Source organism: Loxodonta africana, chromosome 17 (assembly GCF_030014295.1).
Source record: "Loxodonta africana isolate mLoxAfr1 chromosome 17, mLoxAfr1.hap2, whole genome shotgun sequence".
NCBI classification, from domain to species: domain Eukaryota; kingdom Metazoa; phylum Chordata; class Mammalia; order Proboscidea; family Elephantidae; genus Loxodonta; species Loxodonta africana.
In genome coordinates, this window is record NC_087358.1 from 9,668,063 (window position 1) to 9,691,989 (window position 23,927).

Here is a 23,927-nt window from a genome sequence, read left to right on the forward strand (position 1 = left end):
GGTTAGCATCTATAGCTCTTAACCACTGTGCCCCCAGGGCTCCTGAGTCATCCTAGAGGATCTGTAGCTATTTTCTTAATACATTAAAAAGAGAGAGAGAGGAGTAACAACTTACATTATGTAGGTGCATGTAGAACATTTGAGACTGGGAGAGGAGTGGATGTGCGGAGAAAATCTGGTCAAGATATTTACTGAATACCAATCAGAAATAAAAATAAAGCATTTCTGAAATAAACCATTTAGAAATATTTCACGCATACTTTTTTAAAGTAAGGTAAGTGTCACAGTGTCTAGTTTGACCAAAAAGAATGTAATGTAAATTTGTTACTATATTTCTGAAAGACATACAGGGTCCACAGAAAAAATTATTGGAAGATACATTGTAGGGTTAAAATTATTTTTATGTAAATATGTATATATACATAATTTACATGGTATGCTTTTATATATTAGCATATAAAATATGTTCTTTATTTTACAAATGTATCTACTTACTAAAAGAAAGAAAACTAATTGCTATAAGGTTAAAATTAATTCTAATATCTTTATTTCCACAGATGTATCAAAAAGTGAAGAATAAAAAAATACTCACTGTGGACAATGTAAAGAGTGTTCTCCAAACTAAATTTCCTCATGCTAATGTTTGGGATATTTTGGGAATTCATTCTAAATATGATGAAGAAAGAAAGGTACGTTGGAATGAAACTTTTAAAAATAAAATCTAGGAAGCATTTAGTATATAATCTCATGAAGAGAATTATTTCCATACAGTATAATCATGATTTGGATTTTTGTCCCATAGAAAGAAGGGAAATAGACTTTTGAATGCCTCATGCTGTATAAGGTATTACCATTACCACTGTCGCTTTTTTGAAAAGAACAAAAAAAGACAGTTCTCAGAATTAACAGTATAACCACTAGAATTTTAAAGGGCATGGTTTGTATTCTCAAAAAGAAAGAAATGGAACTCTGGGTCTTTAGACAAGTTCTAGGACAAGAACCAGATTTCGGAAAGTACGCATCATTGGTGTTGAATATTTAAGACTAATATGGATTACAGGTTTTCTAAGTGGCCTTTGCATTTCACAGGAGTTTTTTAAAAAGCACGTCTTATCTTGTCACTCTTACATTTAATATCCTTCAGTTATCTTCCATGGCCTTTAGGGTAAAGTTAATTTAATTCTCCAGTCTCATGTTTCACTACTCTTTTCCTTGTTTTTTCTGGTCCAGCCACACTAACATCCTTTCAAGTTCTAAAATGGGTAAAGCTCCTTCCCATTAGAGGGATTTTGTACTTACTATCTCAATGCCTGTAGATACTTGGTTTCATTTCTTTTTGCTTGCTCTTACCCTTTGGCTCTCACCTTGAATGTTGCTTTCTCTGAGCTTTTTCTAACCCTCTAAACTACATTACTATATATGTGTGTGTGTGTGTGCGCGTGTGTATACATAAATAAAAGCATTGGTCGATATTAAACCATTTCAGGAGGTAGCATATGATCAAGAACCAATGATACCGAGGGAAGAAATCCAAGCTGTGTTGAAGGCATTGGTGAAAAACAAGGCTCTAGGAGTTGACGGAACACCAGTTGAGATCTTCCCCCAACAAACGGATGCAACGCTGGAAGCACTTACTCATCTAAGCCAAAAAATTTGGAAGACAGTTGCCTGACCCACTGGCTGGAAGAGATCCATATTTGTGCCCATTCCAAGGAGATGATCTACCAGAATTCAGAAATTATCAACAGTATCCTTAATATCACATGCAAGGAGAATTTTGCTGAAGATAATTCAAACATGGTTGATGCAGTACGTCATCACGGAAGTGCCAGCAACTCAGGCCAAATTCAGAAGAGGATGTGGAACCAGGGATACGCTTGCTGATGTCAGGTAGTTATTGATTGAAAGCAGAGAATACCAGAAGATGTTTACCTGTGTTTTATTGACCGTGCAAAGGCATTGACTGTGTGGATCATAACAAATTATGGAAAAAATTGTGGAGATGGGAATTTCAGAGTGCTTAAAGTGCTTGTATGGAACCTGTACATAGACCAAGAGAGAGTCCTTCAAACAGAACAAGGGGGTACTGCGTGTTTTAAAGTCAGGAAAGGTGTGTGTCAGGGTTGTAGCCTTTCACCGTACATACACAAACTGTATGTTGAGCCAATAATCCAAGAAGCTGGGATATATGAAGAAGAATGTGGCATCAGGATTGGAAGAAGACTCATTAGTGACCTGTAATATGCAGATGGCACAACCTTGGCTTCCTGAAAGTGAAAAGGACTTGAAGCACTTACTGATGAAGATCAAAGACTACAGCCTTCAGTATGGATTACACCTCAACATAAAGAAAACAAAAATCCTCACAACTGAACCTATAAGCAACATCATGATAAATGGAGAAAAGATTGAAATTGTCAAGGATTTCGTTTTACTTGTATCCACAGTCAACCCCCATGGAAGCAGCAGTCAGGAAATCAAACGACCTACTGCATTGGGCAAATATGCTGCAAAAGACCTCTTCAGAGTGTTCAAAAGCAAAGATGTCATTTTGAAGACTAAAGTGTGGCTGACATAACCCATGGAATTTTCAATGGCCTTGTGCATGTGAAAGCTGGACAATGAGTAAGGAAGACCAAAGAATAATTGATGCCTTTGAATTATGGTGTCGGCAAAGGGTATTGAATATACTGTGGTCTGCCAGAAGAATAAACAGATCTGTCTTGGAAGAAGCACAGCCAGAATGCCCCTTAGAAGCAAGGATGGCAAGACTTTGTCTCATATACTTTGAACGTGTTACCAGGGAGACCAGTCTCTGGAGGAGGGCATCATGCTTGGTAAAATAGAGGGTCAGCAAAAAAGAGGAAAACCTTCAACGAGATGGATTGATACAGTGGCTGTTAACAGTGGGCTGAAACACAGCAACGGTTGTGAGGATGGCACAGAACTGGGCAGTGTTTCGTTCTGTTATACATAGGGTCGCTGTGAGAACCGACTTGATGGCACCTAACAACAACAACAAAAACTACATTAATTTGCTTCATTCGATGACAACATATTCTATAGACCTTCACAATGCTGATTATACTTATAATTAATTGTTCACTATTTGCCTTCCCTTCAGACTCTAAGGTCCATGAGAGCAGGAATCACGTATGTCTTGTTGGATGTTATAGGCCCAGTGTCTAACACAGTGAGTGGGCATGGTATGTAGTCATGGAATGTAGAATGGGTTAATGAGAAGGAGGCAAGGCCATTTTCTGAGAGTGAGGGGATGTGCAATAGGAATGAAACTTCAAGAGAGCGATGATGTTTTAGAAATTATTGCTCTCAAGACTAGGAAAACAGCTAAAGTAAAGCATATTAAAGAATTTCTACAATGCTGAAATAAGGAGCCCTGGTAGTATGGAGGTGAAATGCTCAGCTGCTAACAGAAAGGTCAGGGGTTCGAACCCACCAGCTGCTCTGTGGGAGGAAGATGTGGCAGTCTGCTTCAGTAAAGACTACAGCCTTGGGAACACTGTGGGGCAGTTTCGCTGTGTCCTGTAGGGTCGCTCTGAGTTGGAATCAGTTCAGTGGCACACAACAACAGCAACTTGGTGCTGAACTTTCTGCTAAAATTCTTACCATGGATTTATGATGTTATCAGTCTCTTATGTTGTCATTTTTTACAGCAATTCCAAAATGCTTAAGGGTAGAAGTAAAGGAGGTGACTGGATAAAGTAATCTAAGCATGAAATTTTATAGGCTTGGTATGGCATTAGCAAAAAAATCCCAGTGAGTAGAAGATAAATGAAGCTTTGTGGGGTGCAAGGTGCACAGAAATGGAAGTAAAGCCAGGAAGGGATGGTGTCTGAGCCTCCTAGTACTGCTGTTGCACAAATACCACAACTGAGTTTTAAAGAACAGGAATTTACTGTCTCACAGGTCTGGAAGCTGGAAGTCCAGATCAGGGTCTCAGCCTTGTTGATTGCTTCTGCAGGCCTCTCTCCTAGTTTTCGGTGGCTGCTAGCAGTCCTTAGCATTCCTTGCTGCTTGTGGAGGCATCTACTTCTGTCCTCACATGGCCCCTTTCTCCTGTATATGTCTCTGTGTCTCTTCTGCTCTTTTTATAAGACACCACGCATAAGTGATTAGGTTTAGGACCCACCCTACTCTGGTATGACTTGATTAACGTAACAAAAGAAAACGCTGTCATGTTTGCAGGTACAAGGTTCAGGATTTCAACAGGTCCTTTTGGGAGACACAATTCAGTCCATAACAGATGGTAAACATAGAGACTTGGACAAAGGACTGGTTGCCTGAGTCAGATAGAAAAGCCACTGTAGTAGAAATTACGGACTTTTTTTTTTTAAGTTATATGAGAATGGTTTTCCAAATAACTATTTCTGAAATCAGAAAGAGTTTTATTGCTTTTTCTACTACTACATTTTCATATAATTTTTTTTTTAACCTAAAAAACAACGAAGATCAACTTTCTTTTAGGACCAACTTGCATAGTAACATCTCTTTAAATAACGTTATTAATGGCACTAAAGAAATATAGAAAAGAAATGATTTTTCACAAGCACTCTTAAGGTATTCTGAATCACTGGGGGAAAGTACCAAAATTTCATAGAATGATTACCTAAGTTCATGGAATAGGAACACGGAGAGTTCTGTATGTTAGGATCCTGTTTGCATAGATTGAAAGCTGAAAGTTACCCAACATTTGTGTTTTAATATTAGCTGATAGTGTTAATTGTAGGCATCCTGGAAGTGATTTCATACTTATACATTACATGTTATGTTTTTATTTTCCTTTTCTTTCCTCCTTCTTCCAATAGAAGTGGTCTGTCTTCTGCTTGCTACTAGTTGGCAAAGCAGTTCCTATTAAGACCTCGACTTTCTTAGGGAGGAACACTTCTACAAATACCAGATCTCTTACATGGCTGGTAGATTCATAAAGGTGACAGTAAGAATCACTTCTCATTAGAAAGGAAAAAAAATATTTCTGATTGATAGTCCCCTTTTTATTCATCTGAGCCATGTATTTAGTTTTTCACTCAATTGTTGTATATGTGTTGTTTTTTTAAGAAATCTCTTCTGGTTCAGAATACTTACGGCATTTGAAGTCTTTTATACTCCTTGTGGACCTGAGGACGTTAACTATATTTAAATAAAGTATTAAGAACAGCTAGATAGGAACTATTCAGGGTATTTATTTAATTTCAATACATGTATTAAAAGGTTTGAAGTATCTTTCATGTAATTACCTGACTTGTATATGGAGTCATAAAAATATCATCTGAATGACACAAGTCTCCGTGCTGTGCTCAAATATTGACATTCAGGACTCATCGTTACTGTTTCTTATTACCTACTTTTAAAATATATACTATCTGTGGGTATGTATTTCATTTCGACCTAGATTATAAGTACTTGAAGAAAAGGAATATTGTCTTATTATTATTTTGTATTCTTCAAGTTTTATAGCACATATCTTAACACATAATCAGGTACTTGATAAGTACTTGTTGAGCTAAATGAACCTGGCCAAGAATTTGGCTTTACGTAGTTTCTTCTGTATTGTGAAGTAAAATTAAAAATAGACATCTTATTTTGATTTCAAGGGGTTTCTCTTACCCACGAGCCTAATAAAAAGCCTGACCCAAAACTGCAAAACCGCTCTGATTTTACCTCAGATTTTGTTAACCTGTTTTTCACCCACATCTGCTTAACTACCCTGTGTAGCATTGTTCACTAGTGTTTTTTCAGGTTTAGAGTATAGTCAATAAAAAACCCAGTTAAACCCATCACAGCGAAAAAGGTGTGTGCATCCTTATCTTCAAAGGGTCCTATGGCTACAAATATATAAATAACTTTCCAAAGCCATAGAAAGTTGATTAAGCAAAAAGGAAAAAAAAAAATTTTTTTTTTTTTAACCCTCTGTAAAAATTTCCTTCCTTCCCCAGGAATGTTTTCCTTCTTGCAGGGAGAGGTGCTGCCCCAGGTTGCAAGTGGTTTATAAAATCAGAGCAAATACTGTGTTACTTGTGTTGAGCTAATTCACAGGTTTGGTTTTTAACAGTATTAATACAGTAAATTTAAAATGTTACGTTTGATTTATAAATCTTCATAGAAAAGAGAAAATAATTGCTATAGAGTGAAATTAATTCTTTCGAACTTTAACTTATATTAAGTTATATATTTCTGCAGTAGTCACTTCAGATAGTTTATCAGAATTTTAATTCAGTTAATTTATATTTACGTAGAAAATTAAGGCTTTAAAATAGCTATGAAAGTACACGGATTTAAGTATATTTGTTTTCTCAGACGCTAAGTTACAACATTATTAGTAGTAGTAACCCTTTATGTAGAATACTGGAAGAAATTTAATTATAGCTTTGAACATTTTAAGATTTTCTGATTTAAAATGTTCTTGTGTTTATAAATGAAATGTAGGAAAGAATATGAAATCTGTTCATTAATAGATTTTTATGAAGATTTTAGCATATGTAATAGAAACATTTGCAAATATGCTAATCTAAACTTACCTTAGAATTTATAAAACAAATAATTTTATAATTTATCTGATGAAAAGATAACCAGTAACTTTAAGTGAAATTTTTTTGAAGTGTTATTTATACAAAATAAAGTGTACCATTTTGAGTACAGTGTGATGAGTTTTCATCAGTTCGTGCACCCATGTAACCACCACGATAGAATATTTCCACCATCCCTAAAAGTTTCCTCACCTATCTTTACATGGAAAAGTATATTTTTAATACATATATGTGAAAAATGACTTCTATTCAGAATATACTAAAAAAATTCCTGGCACCTCAACAATAAAATGACCAGTGACTCACAACAGGAGATATACAAACGGCTAAAAAGGACCAGAAAAGCGTTCACCATCATTCAAGAAAATTAAGTGATATTGAGATACCACTGCACACCCACTTGAATGGATAAAATTTGTATCATGCTTTTTGTTTCTTATCTAAGAAATCTTTTCCCAGTGAAGGTTGCAAAGATTTTCTCCAGTGTGTTCTTACAAAGGTGTTACCGTTTTAGCTCTTACGTTTAGGTTTATGATTCATGTCAAGTTAGTTCTTGTATGTGGCATGAGGTAAGAATTGAGTTTATTTTTGTGATTTCTATAATATCCAATTGACTCTGGCACCAATTGTTAAAAATACCATCCCTTCCCATATTAAATTGCATTGACATTTTTGTTGAAAATCAATTAACTGTTTATATGTGGGTCTGTATTTGGATTTGTTTTGATCCATCATTCTATTTGTCTGTTTTTATGCACCAGTATTACACTGTCAGTATTACTTTGGCTTTATATTAAGTATCGATGTCAGGTCGTGTAAGTCCTATAACTTTAATCTTCTTTGTAAAAATTGTTATGGCTAGTATACATGTTTGTATTGTATTTTCATATAAATTTTGTAGTTAGCTTTCAGTTTCTACCAAAAAAAAAAAGGGCTGCTGGGATTTTGGTTGAGATTGCATTGAAATTATAGATTACCTTGGGAGAAGTGATATTTTAACGATATGAGGTCTTTCAGTCTGTGAACATGGTATATCTTTCCACCTAAATAGGTCATCTTTAATTTCTGTGAGTAGTGTTTTATAATTTTCACTATGAGGTATTGGACATTTTGTTAAATTTATCAGGCATTTTGTAGTTTTAATGCTATGTATTTTTTAATTTTATTTTCTAATTTTTTATTGCTAGTATAACTTTGTATTCTGCTTAATTTGCTTATTAGTTCTAGTGGCCTTTTTGTAAATATCTAAAGATTTTATACATATACCATTATATCATCTGCAAATAAAGCATTTTATTTCTTTTCCAGTCTCAATTGGTGAGGGGCTCATGTACAATGTTGAACTCAATTGGTGATAATGGACATCCTTGCCTTGTTTCTGATCTTATGAGGAAAACATTCAATCTTTTACTGCTAATATAATGTTAGGTGTACGCTTTTCGTAGATGCTCTTTATCAAGTTAATTTTCCCACATTAAGAATAGAGGAAATTAAATAGCATCTACAAAAAATCTAACAACTAACATTATATTTAGTAGTAAAAGATTCTAAGTTTGCCCCGTAAGATTAGAAACAAGGCAAAGGTACCCATTATCACCAGCTGAGTTCAACATTGTACAGGAAACAAGTTAATTCCCCTCTACTCTTAATGTGGAGTCCTGGTGGTGCAGTGGTGGAGAGCTTGGCTGCTAACCAAAGGGTTGGCAGTTTGAATCCACCAGCTGCTCTTTGGAAGCCTTATGGGGCAGTTCTACTCTGTCCTGTAGAGTTGCTGAGTCTGAATTGACTTAACAGCTATGGGTTTATTCTTAATTTGCTAAATGATTTTATCACGAATGGTCACTGGATTTGTCAAATGCTTATTCTGCATCCATTGTACTACTAACTTTTTATTATGAAAGGGTGTTGAGTCTTGTCAGTACTTTTATGCATTTGATTAGATGATCATATGGTTCTTCTTCTGTTATTATGGTGAATTAAATAAATTTTCAAACATCAAATCCAAACTTTATATTACTAGGATAAAACCCACTTGGTTATGATGTATTATATTTTTATATATTGCTGGAATCAGTTTGCTAATAGTTTATTAAGGGTTTTTGCATTGTATTTCATGAGGCATATTGTTTTTTAGTTTTCTTGGGATTTATTTGTCTGGTTTTGGCATCACAGTAATGTAAGCAACATAAAATGAGTTGGGAAATAGCTGTCCAGTGCTGCTAAAACAGAAATACCACAAGTGGATGGCTTTAACAAACAGAAGTTTATTCTCTCACAGTCTAGTAGGCTAGAAGTCTGAATTCAGGGTGCCAGCTCCAGGGAAAGTCTTTCTCTTTCTGTTGGCTCTGGAGGAAGGTCCTTGTCACCAGCCTTCCTCTGGTTTAGCTAGGAGCTTTCTCAGCACAGGGACCCTGGGTCCAAAGGATGTGCTCTGGTCCTGGCACTACTTTCTTGGTGGTATGAGGTCTCCATGCCTCTCTGCTTGTTTCTCTCTTTTTTGTTTCAAAAGAGATTGATTTAAGCCACAACCTAATCTTGTAGATTGAGTCCTGCCTCATTAACATAACTACCAGTAATCCCACCTTATTAGCATTATGTAGGTCAGCTTTAAAACATAAAGGAAAATCACATCAGATGACAAAATGGTGCACAGTCAGGCAGTACTGGGAATCGTGGACTAGCCAAGTTGACACACATTTTGGGGGGACATAATTCAGCCCATAACAGGAAGCATTTCTTCTCTTTCTGAAAGAGTTTTAGGAGGATTGGTATTATTTCTTAAGTATTGGGTAGAATTCACCGGTGAATGTACCTGGGCTGATGGTTTTCTTTCTGGGAGATTTTTAATTGCAGTTCAATTTTTTTCATTACTATAGGGCTATTTAAGTTTTGTTTCTTGTTAGATCATTTTAAGAAATTTGTATTTCATTTAGATCATCAGATTTATTGGTATAAACTTAATAACTGTGTTAGTATTTTAATATGCGTAGGATTTGCAGTGATGTATACTCTTTAATTACTGATATTGGTAAAATGAGGATAAAACATTTTTTCTGTTTCTGTCTACATATTTATCATTCCATAGTCTGCATTCCTTTGTGTGGATCCAAGTTTCCATCTCATACGCTTTTCTTTCTATATTTGTTGAAGTGCAGCTTTTCTAGCAATGAGACCTCTCAGCATTTGTTTTCTAAAAAGCAAAAGGTTATTTTTATTTTTGTAGGATTTTCCAGTTGCTGTAATATTTTGTAGGTTGATGACAGATTTTTCCTTTTTTCTCACCTCTTTTAAGATGATACTCCATTTTCTCCTGTTTTGCCTAGTTTCTGACAAGAAGTCTATGTTCATTCTTATTTTTGTTCTTTATATAACCCCCTCCACCTGGCTGCTTTTAAGATTTTCCTTAATTGTTCAGTCTCTTTGCTCTCTTTACTTAAATGTGATAGTTTCCATTGCTGTGTCTTTATATTCACTAATATCTTATTCTTCTCTGTTCCTCAGCTCTGTGTCTGCACACTACAGTCCAGGAAGTGTTCCCAGTTAAAATTTCAGGGCAGTCATAGGAGTCACCTCCTTTATTTCCTTTCTCTCAGGAGTATCTCACTTGTGTTGCCTGTCTTCCAGCACTTGCTACATTTGTTTTCAGTTGCTCATGAAGGAGGATAAAGCTAGAACAGGATGAAAAATTTTAAGGATGACAGTAGAATTTTTATAGACTATTTTAAAATGTGATTGTTTTCATGCTTTTACTGTATTTACTGTGTGACCCTTCCCAAAAAAAGATTTTCTCACCCCTGCTCTGTGTAGATAAGATACTACCCTTTAAATAATATTTGGAAAGGACAGATGAAATTAACAAAATTGAAATTTTTTCAATAGCATATAAAAATGTGGTAGCATTCCTTCCCTCTTCTCGTGTTTTTCTTTTTCAGACAGCCATACCTGTTTAACTCTGATGTTTTTTAACTGAACAGGCAGGAGCAAGCTTTTATAAGATGTCTGGTCTGGGTCCTTTGCCTCAAGCGCTTTATAATGGTGAGCCCTTCAGACGTGAAGAGATGAATCTCAAAGATCTAGAAATGGCTGTTCTTCACAGAATGATGGACACATGCATATATTTACAAAGGGAAGTTTCTATGGTAGGTAAGCATTTATGAGAAAAGACGCAATGAATTACGCAGAAAAAAATTTATAGTTTTACAGAAAATTTGTGTCAAGAATCTAAAATTACATATTAATTTATTTTTTATTAACCATTCTCTGTGTAGTTTTAAAACGTGTGCATATAAATTGTCTATATTACCTAAATAATATTTTTGTTATTTTAGGGTACATTAAATGATCAAATGAATGTAATTAATTTTCTTATGGATAAGAATACTGTTGTACCCCGTATGAATTCTTTGATTTTACACACCAAACCACGGTACCTTAATTTAATACCTACATCAGGTAAAATAATCTTCCATGTACTTTCCTACAATACTTAGTGAGTTTGTGTATATCTTTTTGATTTGTTATTTAACATTTAATATGAAAATTTTCAGTAACTGCCGATGTTGAAGATTTCGCTACTTTCTTTTTCTTGGATTCGCAAGATAAGAGTGCTGTAATTGCCGAAAACATGTATTACTTAACCCAAGAAGGTAATAAGCATATTTTAGTTTCCTATATGTATTCCTAAGGTAGCCAAAACATGTAATTTTAGTAAAGTGCTTTGTAAAATACATTTTAAATGTTTCTATTTTGACTAGAAAACCTTGATACTCAACTTGAGAGTTCATCACGTTAGGATTTAAGAATTTCACTGAGAAAATGATGCCTTCTGTGGTAACTAATATGCTAACTAATATATTTGCTGAAGGGATTCATTTTGGATTTTTTCCTTTTTTTAAAGCAAGTGATTCCACTTTTACTTTTTTAAGAAAGCAGTAAAACTTTTTCAAGACTTTGTAAACTGATATAAGGCTTGAATACAAGTGCAATATTCAGATCGAAGAAGATAATAGTTCGTCTGCAGCCTAATTAAGCGACATCTGGGTGTTTTGCTTAAGTTGGGGGTCACAGGCAGAAGAGGGTAGACTGAGACAGCAATATGCTGGAAATAAGGATTTATCCTAGGCAGACAGTGGGGTGTGAATTTGTTAGGAAAAGACTGACTCTTCAGATAGATGAAGAATTTGGAGTTTGGTTGTTTTCTGTTTTGCATTCCTGTGTTTTGCTTGACTTGCTTTGCTCTAGAGAGAAAAAGTAGACCTAAAAAGTAAAAGATGAAGCTGCTTTTTGCCTCAGTGTATAAGCAGTGACGTTCTAAAATGAGAACACTTTACAAACGGAATGGACTTACTTGTAAGGGGTACATTTTCACATGTGAGAGAAATTTAAGTAGTGGCCACACAGCCAGTTTCTGAGAAGACTGTGGAGTGAATCCAAGATTGTATCAGGAGGCTCCTGGGTTACTTTGTAACAGACTCTGTGATTTTATATTCATAAAGTTGTCCTTTCCGAGAAATCCAACAAATGATAAAATACAATGCACTTTCTTGTTATAGTAGATTGCAGTTCTGAGTGTATGAGGTAAAGGCAACAAGAAATAGAGAAGAAAAATTAGAAGGATATTTATCAGATTCTGGGATGAAGAGTGCTTTAACTGAGAAAATGTTAATTTCCTTTTATTTGCATTTATGTAAATGTGCAAAAAAGAATAAAGTTGCTAGAAACTTACTTAGCACTTTTGAAATACTTCTCAGTACTTGTTGTGATGATAAAATGCTGGCATTGAGAAGGTGTCTCAATTCTTTAACTTTCTTTGAAGATAGTATGTTACTGCCTTACTCTTAAGTTGCTTTTCAGAGTTGCAAGTAGAATTAGTTATCCTTCTTTTTATTACTTTGTCTTTTCTTCATTAACCAAGACCAGTTTCTGATATTGCTGAAGATGGTAATAACTCTAGTTTCTAATATTTTCAGGATTAAGTTTTTGGTACAGCAAATTTTTACAGTTGTTGTAAGTGGGTCACCTAGAGTAACATTCTAAAGGGCCAATTTTTCTCGAAGTCTTAATGATGGCCGCCCAAGTATTACTTCTGATGTTATATACTGAGGCCGGGAGAAGTTAGGGTTAAGGTTAGGGTTAGAATTAGCCCTGGTGGCACAGTGGTTAAGAGCTATGGGTGCTCACCAGAAGGTTGGCATTTTGAACCCACCCGTTACTCCTGTGAGTCAGAATTGACTTGATGACAATGGGTTTGATTTTAAAAGCCCCGTGGTGCAGTGGTTAAGAGTGTGGCTGTTAACCAAAAGGTCAGCAGTTTGAATCCACCAGCTGCTCATTGGAAACTCTATGGGGCAGTTCTACTCTGTCCTGTAGGGTCACTATGAGTCAGAACCAGCTGGATGGCAACGAATCTCGTGGATTTTTTTTTTTTGTGGGGGGATGGGGGAGAGGTAAAACTATATGCATTTAATTGCAGCTTCAGAATGGTTTTTTCCTATTGATTCCAAATTTTCAAATTTTTCTAAAAAGACAATTGTATCAGTGTTGATGACAGGAGATGATGCAAATTAGACCAAGTTGGATAGTCAGACATTTTGAAATAACCAAATTATAAGCTAATAATGTATTGTTTTCTCCACTACTAATAAGCTTGATTTTATCTCCTTTTACATATATCTGGGGTGTTGTATTAGTTTTCTGGGGCACAAATTACTATGATCTTGGTGGCTTAAAACAACAGAAATTTATTCTCTCAACAGTTCGGGAAACTAGCAGTCTGAAATCAAGGTGTCAGCAGGGTGGTGCTTCCTCTGAAGGCCCTAGGGAACAATACTTAACTTGACCCCTGCAGAGTCTGGTGGTCCCTGGTTGTTACTTGGCTCATGGTAGCAACCTCTGCCTCCATCTTTATATGACTTTCTTCCCTGTGTCACCCTGTTCTCTCCTGTTCTTGTAACGATGCCAGTCATGGAACTTAAGGGCCCACTCTAAATTCCAGGATCCTTTCATCTTGAGATCCTTAACTAATTACATTTGCAGAAATGCTGTTTCCAAATAAGGTCACATTCTGAACTTCTGAGTAGACATGAAGTTTGGGGGGACACTTCAAACTCCTCGGGTATAAACATCAATCTTTTTTTTTTTTTAGGAATGTAGCAAGAAGGCAGTTTTTCTTGATACACTTGGAACCATGATAAGCATACTACATTTTCTCTGCTGTTACAAGTATCCCACAGATGTGCCCCTTAGGGAGTATTCCTTCCTTTTGGTATCTGAGCTCATAAATAGCTTATACAACAAAGTATTCATCTAGCGTTTTTCTCACTCTTTTTTTTCATTGTGGTAAAAACATAGACACCAAACACCTGCCAACACGACTTCCACATTTATGATTCAGTGACGTTGGTTATATTTAACATGTTCTGCCTCCATCGTCCCTGTCCTCACCCAGAACATCCCACCACATTAACAAACTCCATGCCTGCAAACAAACTCCCCACTCCCATCCCTGGTAACCAGTAATAATCTGTGGTTCTGTAAATTTGCTTAGTTCATCTAAGTGAGATCATGGAGTATTTGTCCTTTTGCAACTGACTTATTTTGGTCAGTATAATGTTTTAAGGTTCATTCATGATGTGGCATGCATCTTGTAGCATTTTTATACGTATGTTCCTATATATACAAGCTTAAAATTTTTAGCAACATTTGCTTAGTTTCAAGAAGGTTAATTTAATGTGGTGTTTAGTGTTTTTTTTTTTAATCTGTTTTATAAACTGTGAGTGTTCCTTCTTTTAGTCTGATTTTTAGGATAATTAATTTGACTGGAATACTGTACCTTTCAGGTGGTGATGTAGTGTCTTCAGTGACTCTCTGGATTATTGCCGATTTTGACAAACCATCCGGGAGAAAACTGCTTTTTAATGCCTTAAAGCACATGGTGAGTGTCTCCATAGTGTAACTACAAGAATTTTAATTTGTTTCAGTTCTGAGAAAGCAATATGATGTGCACACATTAACTACCTTTTACCCTTTTAACTACCCAGCTTAGTTAGAACATGGGGCTAAGGAGACCAAAACAGGAATTCAGATTCAGTCTACATGTAAAAGAGGTAACACTGCCCAGGAAAAGAAACACCTACCTGTATTCTGTGACTTATGACGCATATATATTCTCTGCTAGCCTTTGCTGCCTAACACATAGATGTGAAATAGTGGTAACAAGATAGACTATTAAAAGAGAGCGAATGGTTCTAGAGCCTGCCACTTGAAAAATCCTTTTTTACCAGCAGTAGCTAGTATAGCATTTTTTATTCACATAATTAGGTAGCACTTTCTTTCCCTGATTATTTAAGAAAAATTAAGTAAGTTTATTTTACTTAATAGTATTTTAAACCTTATACCTCAGCATTCTTGTTGTTAAATAATTACAAACCAATATATTCCGGTAGGATATGTTTCTATATTTTTTTTTATAAGTACTGTTTTACAACCTTTTGTATTTCTTAGGGAAAATATAACTATGTCTAGATAAGAAGACCTAAGAAATAGTAACCAAAATATCTTGTGAAGTAAATTTATCTCTGTGTAACAAATTACCCCAAAACCTAGTGCCTTAACACAACAGACGTTTATTATCTGACAGTTACTTGGGTCAGAAAACCAGGAGTAACTTCGCCGAATGTTGGCTGTGGCTACAGTCATCTGAAGGCATAACTGGAGCTGGAGGATTAGCTCCCAGGTTGGCAACAGTTGGTTGTTGGCAGGAGGCCTCATTTTTCCACTGGCTGTTGCAGGTCACTTCCTTACATTGTCACAGGGACCTCTTCTTCATGTTGCTTAAGTGCCCACACAACATGGCTTGCTTCAGAATGAGTGATCTAGTAGACTAAGGCAGAAGTCATAATGACTTTATGACCTAGATTCAGAAGTCTCCCAGTGTCATTTCCTCAGTATTCTGTTTATTAACGAGATCACCTGTACTTATTGTGAGAAGGAACTACACAAGAGCATAAATACCAGAGGTGGGGACCATCGAGCCATCTTGTAGGCTAGCTAACAGATTAAGAAAAATTAATACATTTTAAATGAAACAATCACCCCTGCTAGGAGAATTTGTATATCATATTACACAATCTGAAAACACATCCTGGCTTTTTTTTTCCAGTAGACTGTGACCAGTGTATTTCAGAAATGATTTATTTGATATCTGTAGAGCAACAGTAATCTGTTGAGAGAAATTAACTTCTGCTTGTTCTTTCTTCTTAAGAAGTTCTGGAAGCGTGTTCTCTGAGAGGCTCACAAACTGCCTTTCCCTAGTAGTTAACACTGTGTATAACAGATACCTGTCCTTGTTTTAGTTAGTTGCTTCTTCTGTAACTTTCACAACTGTTGTGTAATTATTTATTTATTTGTATAGGATGGATGGTTATTTTCATTATTCAAAAGTTTTGCAACATCTAAGGTCCCTGGGTGGTACAAACAGTTTGCCTTCAACTGCTAACCTAAAGGTTGGCTGTTCAGACCCACCCAGTGGTAGCATAGAAGAAAAGACCTGGCAATCTGCTTTGAGATTACAGTCAAGAAAACCCTATATAAAAACCCTATATAAAAACCCTATAGAACAGTTCTATTCTGTAACGCATGAGGTTGCCATTGAGTTGGAATCAACTCAACTTACAACAACAACAAAACAATAAGCACCTTTAGAATAAATTAAAAACATTACAACATATGAAATGCATTAGTCTTGAAGACTAAAAATGATTTTTAATCTCAAAATGCTATTTATGAAAATTGGGGGGCGGGGAAGGAAGGTCATTGCTAATAAAATCATTTCACTGTAGCTTTTTTTTTTTCCCCTGGCTTTTTCCCAATAATTTCATTTTTTTCCTGCTTATTCGAGTATCACATGTTCCTTGTACAAAATCAAAAGTGCAGAAAAAGATAAATGAACAAGAAAGAAAAAACAATCACTCATAAAACCTGTGACCTAGAAGCAACCACTTTTAATGTTCAAAATTTCCCTTCTGACTTATTGATTTTTGGGTAGTTGAAACTGTCACTTTAAATTTTATAAAAGGATTTTCCCATAATATTAAAAATTTTTGTGTTAACAAGAATTTTAATGGAAGCATAATATGCCATCCACATGGAATTACCGTATGACTGTTTAAGTAATGGAGCTGCATGGCTTTTTAAGTGTTTTCTATTCTTAATGGAATACATATGTGCATGTAATGAAGTAGATGTCAGTCTCTGATAATACGTATTCGTTTACAAGGTAATCGCAAAAATGATGTTTGAATTAAGAGTTAAGAAAAGCATTAGTACAATTAAAATACAGTCGGGAATGGCCTGCTTCTGAGAATGAAGGACTTTGAACTTTGCACCAACCCATTCCCTAAGGAACTGTAGAAACGCTGGAAAATATATATTTTTTTAATGCTGTCAAATTACTAAGAAGTAAGGAATTACTGGGCCGCAATCTGGGAGAAATGAGAAGTGAGCCTGGGAGTTGGAGCCAATTTTTTCATAAAGGCATTTGCCAATTCCAGAATAGGGAAATAGGGATTCTGCACCATGCATCTGACAGCCTCACAGAGTTAGAGACAAAAACTTGTATTGAAGCCTTGCAAAATCTGAGGGAGGGAAGCTTTTAAATCCCTGATTAATTGTGTGGAACCTGAAAAAACTGTGATTTAAGGGAAAGAAAAGCAGTCCTACTTCAGCACTGGCTGACATTGCAGCCAATTTGAAGTCCTATTAGATCCTGAAATTTAAAGGAATCCAAGATTACTCTTTCCCTTAGGTGCCTGGCAGAAGAAAACATTAATCTTTTCTGGAGAAAAATAATGTTAGGCTATAGTTCAAATTATATCTACTAACTATTTTGGAAATACATTGTCCAGAATACAAAAAAAAAAAAAAAAAAACCAGACACAAGTGAGTACATGAACAAAAAATCAACAGAAACAGTAAAAATAAGTCCACAGAGTCTTACCAGATTTTTTTTTGCATCTTTTTTTTATTGTGCTTTAAGTGAAAGTTTACAGTTCAAGTTAGTGTCTCATACAAGAATTTATACACACGTTGTTACGTAACCCTAGTTGTTCTCTCTATAATGTGACAGCACACTCCTCCTTTCCACCCCAGATTTCCCATGTCCATTCAACCAGCTCCTGTCCCTTTCTGCCTTCTCATCGTACCTCTAGACAGCAGCTGTCCATTTAGTCTCATGTATGTGCTTGGCTAAGAAGCATACTCTTCATGAGAATAATTTTTTGTCTTATAGTCCAGTCTAATCTTTGTCTGAAGAGTTGGCTTTGGGAATGGTTTTAGTTTTGGGATAACAGAGTCCAGGGGCCATGTCTTCTGAGATCCTTCCAGTCTCAGTCAGACCATTAAGTCTGGTCCTTTTACTAGAACTTGAGTTCTGCACCTCACTTTTTTGCTGTTTTGTCAGGGTCTCTCTGTTGTGTTCCCTGTCAGAGTGGTCAGACACAAATTTTTTAAAAATTATGTTTACTCTGCTCAAGGAGATGATATATAAGATTGAAATTTCAACAGAGAATTTGGCTATTAGAAAAGAGGAGATATGAAAAAGGACCAAATATAAATTATACAAATAAAGAATGTAGTACAGATATAAAATACACAAAGAATGAGTTTTCAAAAAAAAGCAGAGTTAGTGACTTGAAGTAAGTTAGAAGAAAATATGCAGAAAGAAGCACACAGAGACAAAAGAAAAAACAAAGGAGAATAGTTATGTATGCACTGTGGTCTAAAGGTCTAATACGTGTTAAACACAGGAGAGAGGGAAAAGCAGCATTTGAAGAGTTAATGTCTGAAAAGTTTCCAGACTAACAAAAGATGTCAAACCAGATTCCAGAAGCCCTACAAGCCCTAAGCAAGGTGGTAAATAAAAAGAAATCTATACATTTTACATCGGGGTAAAGCTGTCGGAAACCAAATTCAAAAGGAAATCTTATAAATGGAGGAAAAGAAAAAAAAATGTATGCACATGTACTGAAGGGGCAACAATAAGACAACAGACTTCAAAAAGAAATTATTGGCCCCACATGAAAATAGATGTATCTTTACATAGTGAAAGAGAATATTTATGACTCAGAATTCTATATTCTATAGCAGATGAAAATACACTTCATGAAAAATCTTTTTGTCTTTCCAGAACACTTGTCTAAAATTAAAAGAAACAGAAAGGCTGAGAATAAAAAGAAGTAGGGATATTGTATAAACACTAACCAAATAAAGGTAACTAATATTTTATATTAATATTAAGTAATACTTAAAGATCCCAAAAAATAGTGATATAAGGAGAAAAGTTTCAATTCATTATGAAGATACAACAATTCTGATTTTGTACGCACCTAATAACACAGACTCAAAATATATAAAGTGAAACTTGAAGGAACGGCAATGAAAAACAGACAAAACCATGAATGAGAATTATGAAATTTTACCATATGTCTCAGTAACGACTAGAACAAGTACACAAAAAAAATCAGTAATGATGTGGAAGGTTGAATAATAAGATCAGGAAGCTTGACCTGATGGCCATTTACAGAAGAGTGCACCCAAAAGGGTACAGTATACATTCTTTTAAAGCACAAGTGGAACATTTGCAAAGCATTTTCATTTGCTGAACTATAAAGCAAGTCTCATAAAATTTTAAAAGACTGAGATCGTCCCAAGTGTATTCTTTGAAGACAGTGTATTCAAATGAGAAATCAGTAACCAAAAGAAAACTGAAACAGCTTCAAGTGTTTAGAAATTAAGAAATATTTGTTTAACCTGAAGTTCCAAAAACATATTTGAAAAACACTGAAACTTGATGTGTTTTTCTCTAATATTGTTGTTGTTAGGTGCCGTTGAGACAATTTTCGACTCATGCTGACTCCATGTGACAGAATAGAACTGCCCCATGAGGTTTTCTAGGCTGTAATCTTTATGAAAGCAGATCACCAGCGTTTCTCCCACAGAGCCCCTGCATAGGTTCGAACTGCCAGCCTTTCAGTTATCAGCCAAGTCCTTAACCGTTGTGCTGCCTTTTCTATTTCTATTATGTTATATACGTGTATGTGTATATATATTATATATGCATATATATTTTTTTCTATGCTATACTATTTCTATTATATATATTTGAAAAAAAAAAAAAGGACAGGCTGAAAATAAATTAAGTAAGCACCAATGCTAAAATCTTAGCAAAAGCAACAGCTTGTTAAACTTCTGTCCTGAAGAGTAAAATGAAGGGCATGGCACAGATAAAAGCACTGAAATAGAAAATAAAAGTATAGTAGTATAGTAATTAAGGTCCACAGAGCCAAAAGGTGTTTCTTTGAAAAGACTAATAGAATTGATAAACACCTGGTGAAACTGTTTTAAAAAAAAAAAAAGAGAAGACCCAAACAGTCAATGTCCTGAGTGAAAGTGGGCTGTTACTGAAGATTGTTTTGATCTGACAGGTAGGAAGAAGACATGTTTAATTATCAAAGAAATTAAATTTGTAATTCAAAACATTTAAAAAGAGAAAACTCAAAATCCATATGATCATACCAGTGAATTATACCAAGCATTAATCTTATACAAGTGGTTTTTTCTTTTTTTTTTTCAGAAAATAGAAAAGTAAACAACACATTTCAGCTTTTTATAAGACCAGCATTACCTATAAACCAAACATTTAAAGGGCATTATATAAGAATGAAAAATTACATGCCAGTCTCACTCACAAACATAGATGAAAGAATCCTGAACAAGTGAAGATGGGCAGGAGTAAATGGTATAAAAATCCAAAAGGAAGAATGGAAGCTTAAATTTTTGCAAACTTTGTATACAGAAAATACATATGAAGGCACATATAAATTAGAATTAAGCTGTAAGTTTAGTAGGGTTGCTGGATACCAAGACAACACATAAGAATTAATTCTATTTTTTTTTTCTAAGAGTTGCAACAAACAAGAAATGCAATTTAAAAAATAGCATTTACAATAATATAAAAAATATCAAACACAAGGAATAAGTGTAACAAAATGTTTAAGACTTTTACATCGAAAAAAAATTGAGAGAAAATACAGAAGTCCTGCACAGATGAAGGGATATACTATGATCATGAATTGAAAAACTCAATATTGTAAAGAAGTCAGTTTTTCTAAAATTGATGTATCGCTTTAGTGCAATTCCAATATACATCTCAGCAATTTTTTACAGAAATCATGCTGATTCAGAAATTTATTTGGAGATTCAAAGGGCCAAAAATAGCTAAAATGCTTTTAAAAAGGAGGGATAATTGCTCTATTGAATATCAAGACCTTTTATAAAGCTATGTAATTAAAGACAATGTAGTACTAGCACAAAGATTAAAAATATAAACTGATGGAAAAAGGATAATCCAGAAAGACTGTGCTTAAGTTATCACTCAATTTGTGATAAAGTTGGCTCTGTTAGAAGTGTAAGGATGGTTTTTTAAAATTTCTCCTCTTTACGTCACACTAAAAAATCGATTCCAGATAAATTATGGACCTAAATATAAAGGGGGGAAAGCTTATAAAAGATTATTAAATTATCTACATGACTTGAGAGTAGGGAAAGATTTCTAAAACACAACACAAAAACCAGTAGCCATCAGGTAAAAGATGAGTATATTGAATTACATTAAAATTAAGGACTACTTTCTGTCAAAACACACCACTAATAGAGTAAAAAGACAAGCCACAGAATGGAAGATACCTGCACACACATAACCAACAAAGGACTCAAGTCTTAGAAATCAGACTCCTACAAATCATTAAGAAAAAAATAATAAAATACTGGCAAAGAAATTTAATACCCAAATCAAAAAAGAGGTCAATGAACATATTAAGGGGGGTTTAGTATCATTAGTGATCAGGGAAAAGTAAATTAAAATTCTGATGAAATGTCTTTACATATCCATCAGAATCGTTTAAATTGGAAAGGCTGACAATATAAAATGTTTATGAGGCTGTGAAGTAATGAAGTAATGGGAACCTTCCTATGTTGCCGGTAAGAACTAGTACAACTACTTTGTAAAACTGATGGGCACCTTCTTCTAAAGTTGAAGATGTGTATTTCCTAGCCATAGAGCCCTGAACTGGAAAAAGCTCAATATCCAGCAACAGTAGAATGAATAAAAGAGGGTATATTCATATTATGAAATTCTGTACAGTACCAAAAGTAACCTAGCTACAATTACACAAAGCAACGTGGATGAATCTCACAACCATTACTTTGAGTGAAAAAAAAAAAAAAAAGCTCAAAGGAATATATACTGTATGATTCCATTTATATAAAATTTGAAAACAGACTAAATGTTTAGGGAAAAGAACTTATGTGGTAAGCTGTAAATAAAAGCAAGGAAGTCATTACTATAAATCTCAGGAGAGTGATCGTCTTTTGAAGGTTGGGAGGGTGTAGTAATTGGGGATATTAGGGCTGTTTTAGGGTTGCTGGCAATGTTCTTTTCTTCACCTGGGTGGTGGTTTTATGGGTTTTCATATTGTGATAATTCACTGAGTTCTACATTTTTATTTTGTGTATTTTTTTTTTGTATGTGTGTTATTTCACACACACATGAAGTTAAGCAGAGTGTTGCACTGTAAAGGAAGCTTTATGCAAAAAGACGGGAATAATGAGAGTAGCTAAAATGATTTGTTATTCTGGATATCAGTGGTAGACCACATCTAGTACAGTAGGCATAGAAAGACTGACAGTGAAAGACAGTGCATGGTAAAATGAAGAAGCTTAACTGGAAAGAAAAAAACATTCAGCTGTAATAAGGATGTAAGATACCGATATTTTTAAGCTATAAATATGTTTTGCAGAAAAGAAGTGTTCACAGCCGTTTGGGAGTTATTTATAATCCTACGTCAAAAATAACTGAAGAGAATACAGCCATTTCCAGAGGAATTTTGGCAGCTTTTCTTACACAGAAAAATGAGCATTTGAGAAGCTTTCTCAGGAAACTGACAAAGGAAGATATTGCTGCAGCTGTTTACTCTGGGGGTAATATTAAATCATTCCTTATTGAGGTCAGTAGCTGTTTGTTTGAAATGTTAAATATGTATATGTATATTTTAAAATTATAAAGTGTATTTTGAAATATGTTAGTGAAAAACATCAATAAAAAACCATCAATTGGGCATAGTTAACATTCCTTTTCCAGTGTGAAAAGATAAATGTTAAATAATATGACTCAATGGAAGCATTTAACAGATCAAATTGCCTGAAATACGTCTGCCATTTGGTGATCCTTTTGTTAATATCGACGGCATTACAGTTTGGACGTATACTTAGGGGACTAACTGGGGATTAAGGCATTATGCAGGTATTTCGCTGAAGGGTCTGGTATGAGGGAAATTCTAAAGATAGAAGAATAACCTCTGGACTGGGAGAAAGATTCACCAGATCCACTCAAACAAAGATTTATTGGCTATTTACCAGACATTAGAGATACTTTTGTAATTAAGGCAAATAGAGTCCTTACTCTTAGAGAGTTTACATTTTAGTGGAAAAGGCAGACAAAATATATGCCAGGTGGTGTAAGTGCTACTGGAGAAACACTAGAAAACCTAAGAGGATAAATAGCTTTATGGGTATATTAGATGAAGTGGTTAGGGAAAACATCTCTAAAGAGCTTACATTTGAGCGTATCTCTGCAAGAAATGAGACATGAAGCCATGGGAAGGTCTGGAAGAAGAGTGTACCAGGTACAGGAAGACAGCAAGTCCAGAGGCAGTCATGCCAGGTTGGAGGTATTGGATAACCGCATATAATTCATACACTTGCAGCCTGTGACAAGAAATTGGAATTGTTTTCTGAGTACGATGGGAAACCCTTGAGAAATTGTGAGGAGGTGAATAATCCCTAAAAAGCTCACTTTGGATGCCATGTGAGATTTGATAGTAGGTGGGTAAGAGTGGAAACAGGTTGAACAATTAGAATGTTACCACAGTAATATAAGCAAGAAGTAATTGTGTCTTAAACTAATAGTAGTAGTAGAAAAAAAAAAATAGTAGTAGTAGAGGGGGTAAGAAATTGTTGATACATAATATTTGTTGCAGCTATCATCAACATTGTTTGTGGCATGTTAGGATTTTGGCTTGAAAAACTGAATGAATGGGTCACGTCTTTTATTGAGATGGGGAAGACTAGATGAGAAGGTTTGGACACATAGGGGACAAGAGTTAAGTTTTGTATATGTTGAGCTGGAGATTTCTGTTGGGCATTCAAGTGACAACATTGAGTTGCCAATAGAATAAATGAGTGTAGAATTCAATGCCTGACTGTAATGTCAGTTTGAGAGTCAGTCATCAGTATTATATGATATTTAAAACTAAGGAACTGGATGAG

The 23,927-nt window shown here is 34.9% G+C and overlaps 1 protein-coding gene across 1 annotated transcript in view; it reads left to right on the forward strand.

The window, feature by feature from the left end:
* Positions 1-23,927, forward strand: part of UGGT2 (UDP-glucose glycoprotein glucosyltransferase 2) — a 186,039-nt gene that overhangs the window by 90,071 nt on the left and 72,041 nt on the right. Inside the window, exons 16-21 of the mRNA XM_003409644.4 lie at positions 558-689; positions 10,520-10,684; positions 10,874-10,997; positions 11,093-11,191; positions 14,384-14,478; positions 22,400-22,606. Of these exons, the coding sequence (XP_003409692.1) occupies positions 558-689; positions 10,520-10,684; positions 10,874-10,997; positions 11,093-11,191; positions 14,384-14,478; positions 22,400-22,606 (822 nt within the window). The remainder of the gene's footprint in view (positions 1-557; positions 690-10,519; positions 10,685-10,873; positions 10,998-11,092; positions 11,192-14,383; positions 14,479-22,399; positions 22,607-23,927) is intronic.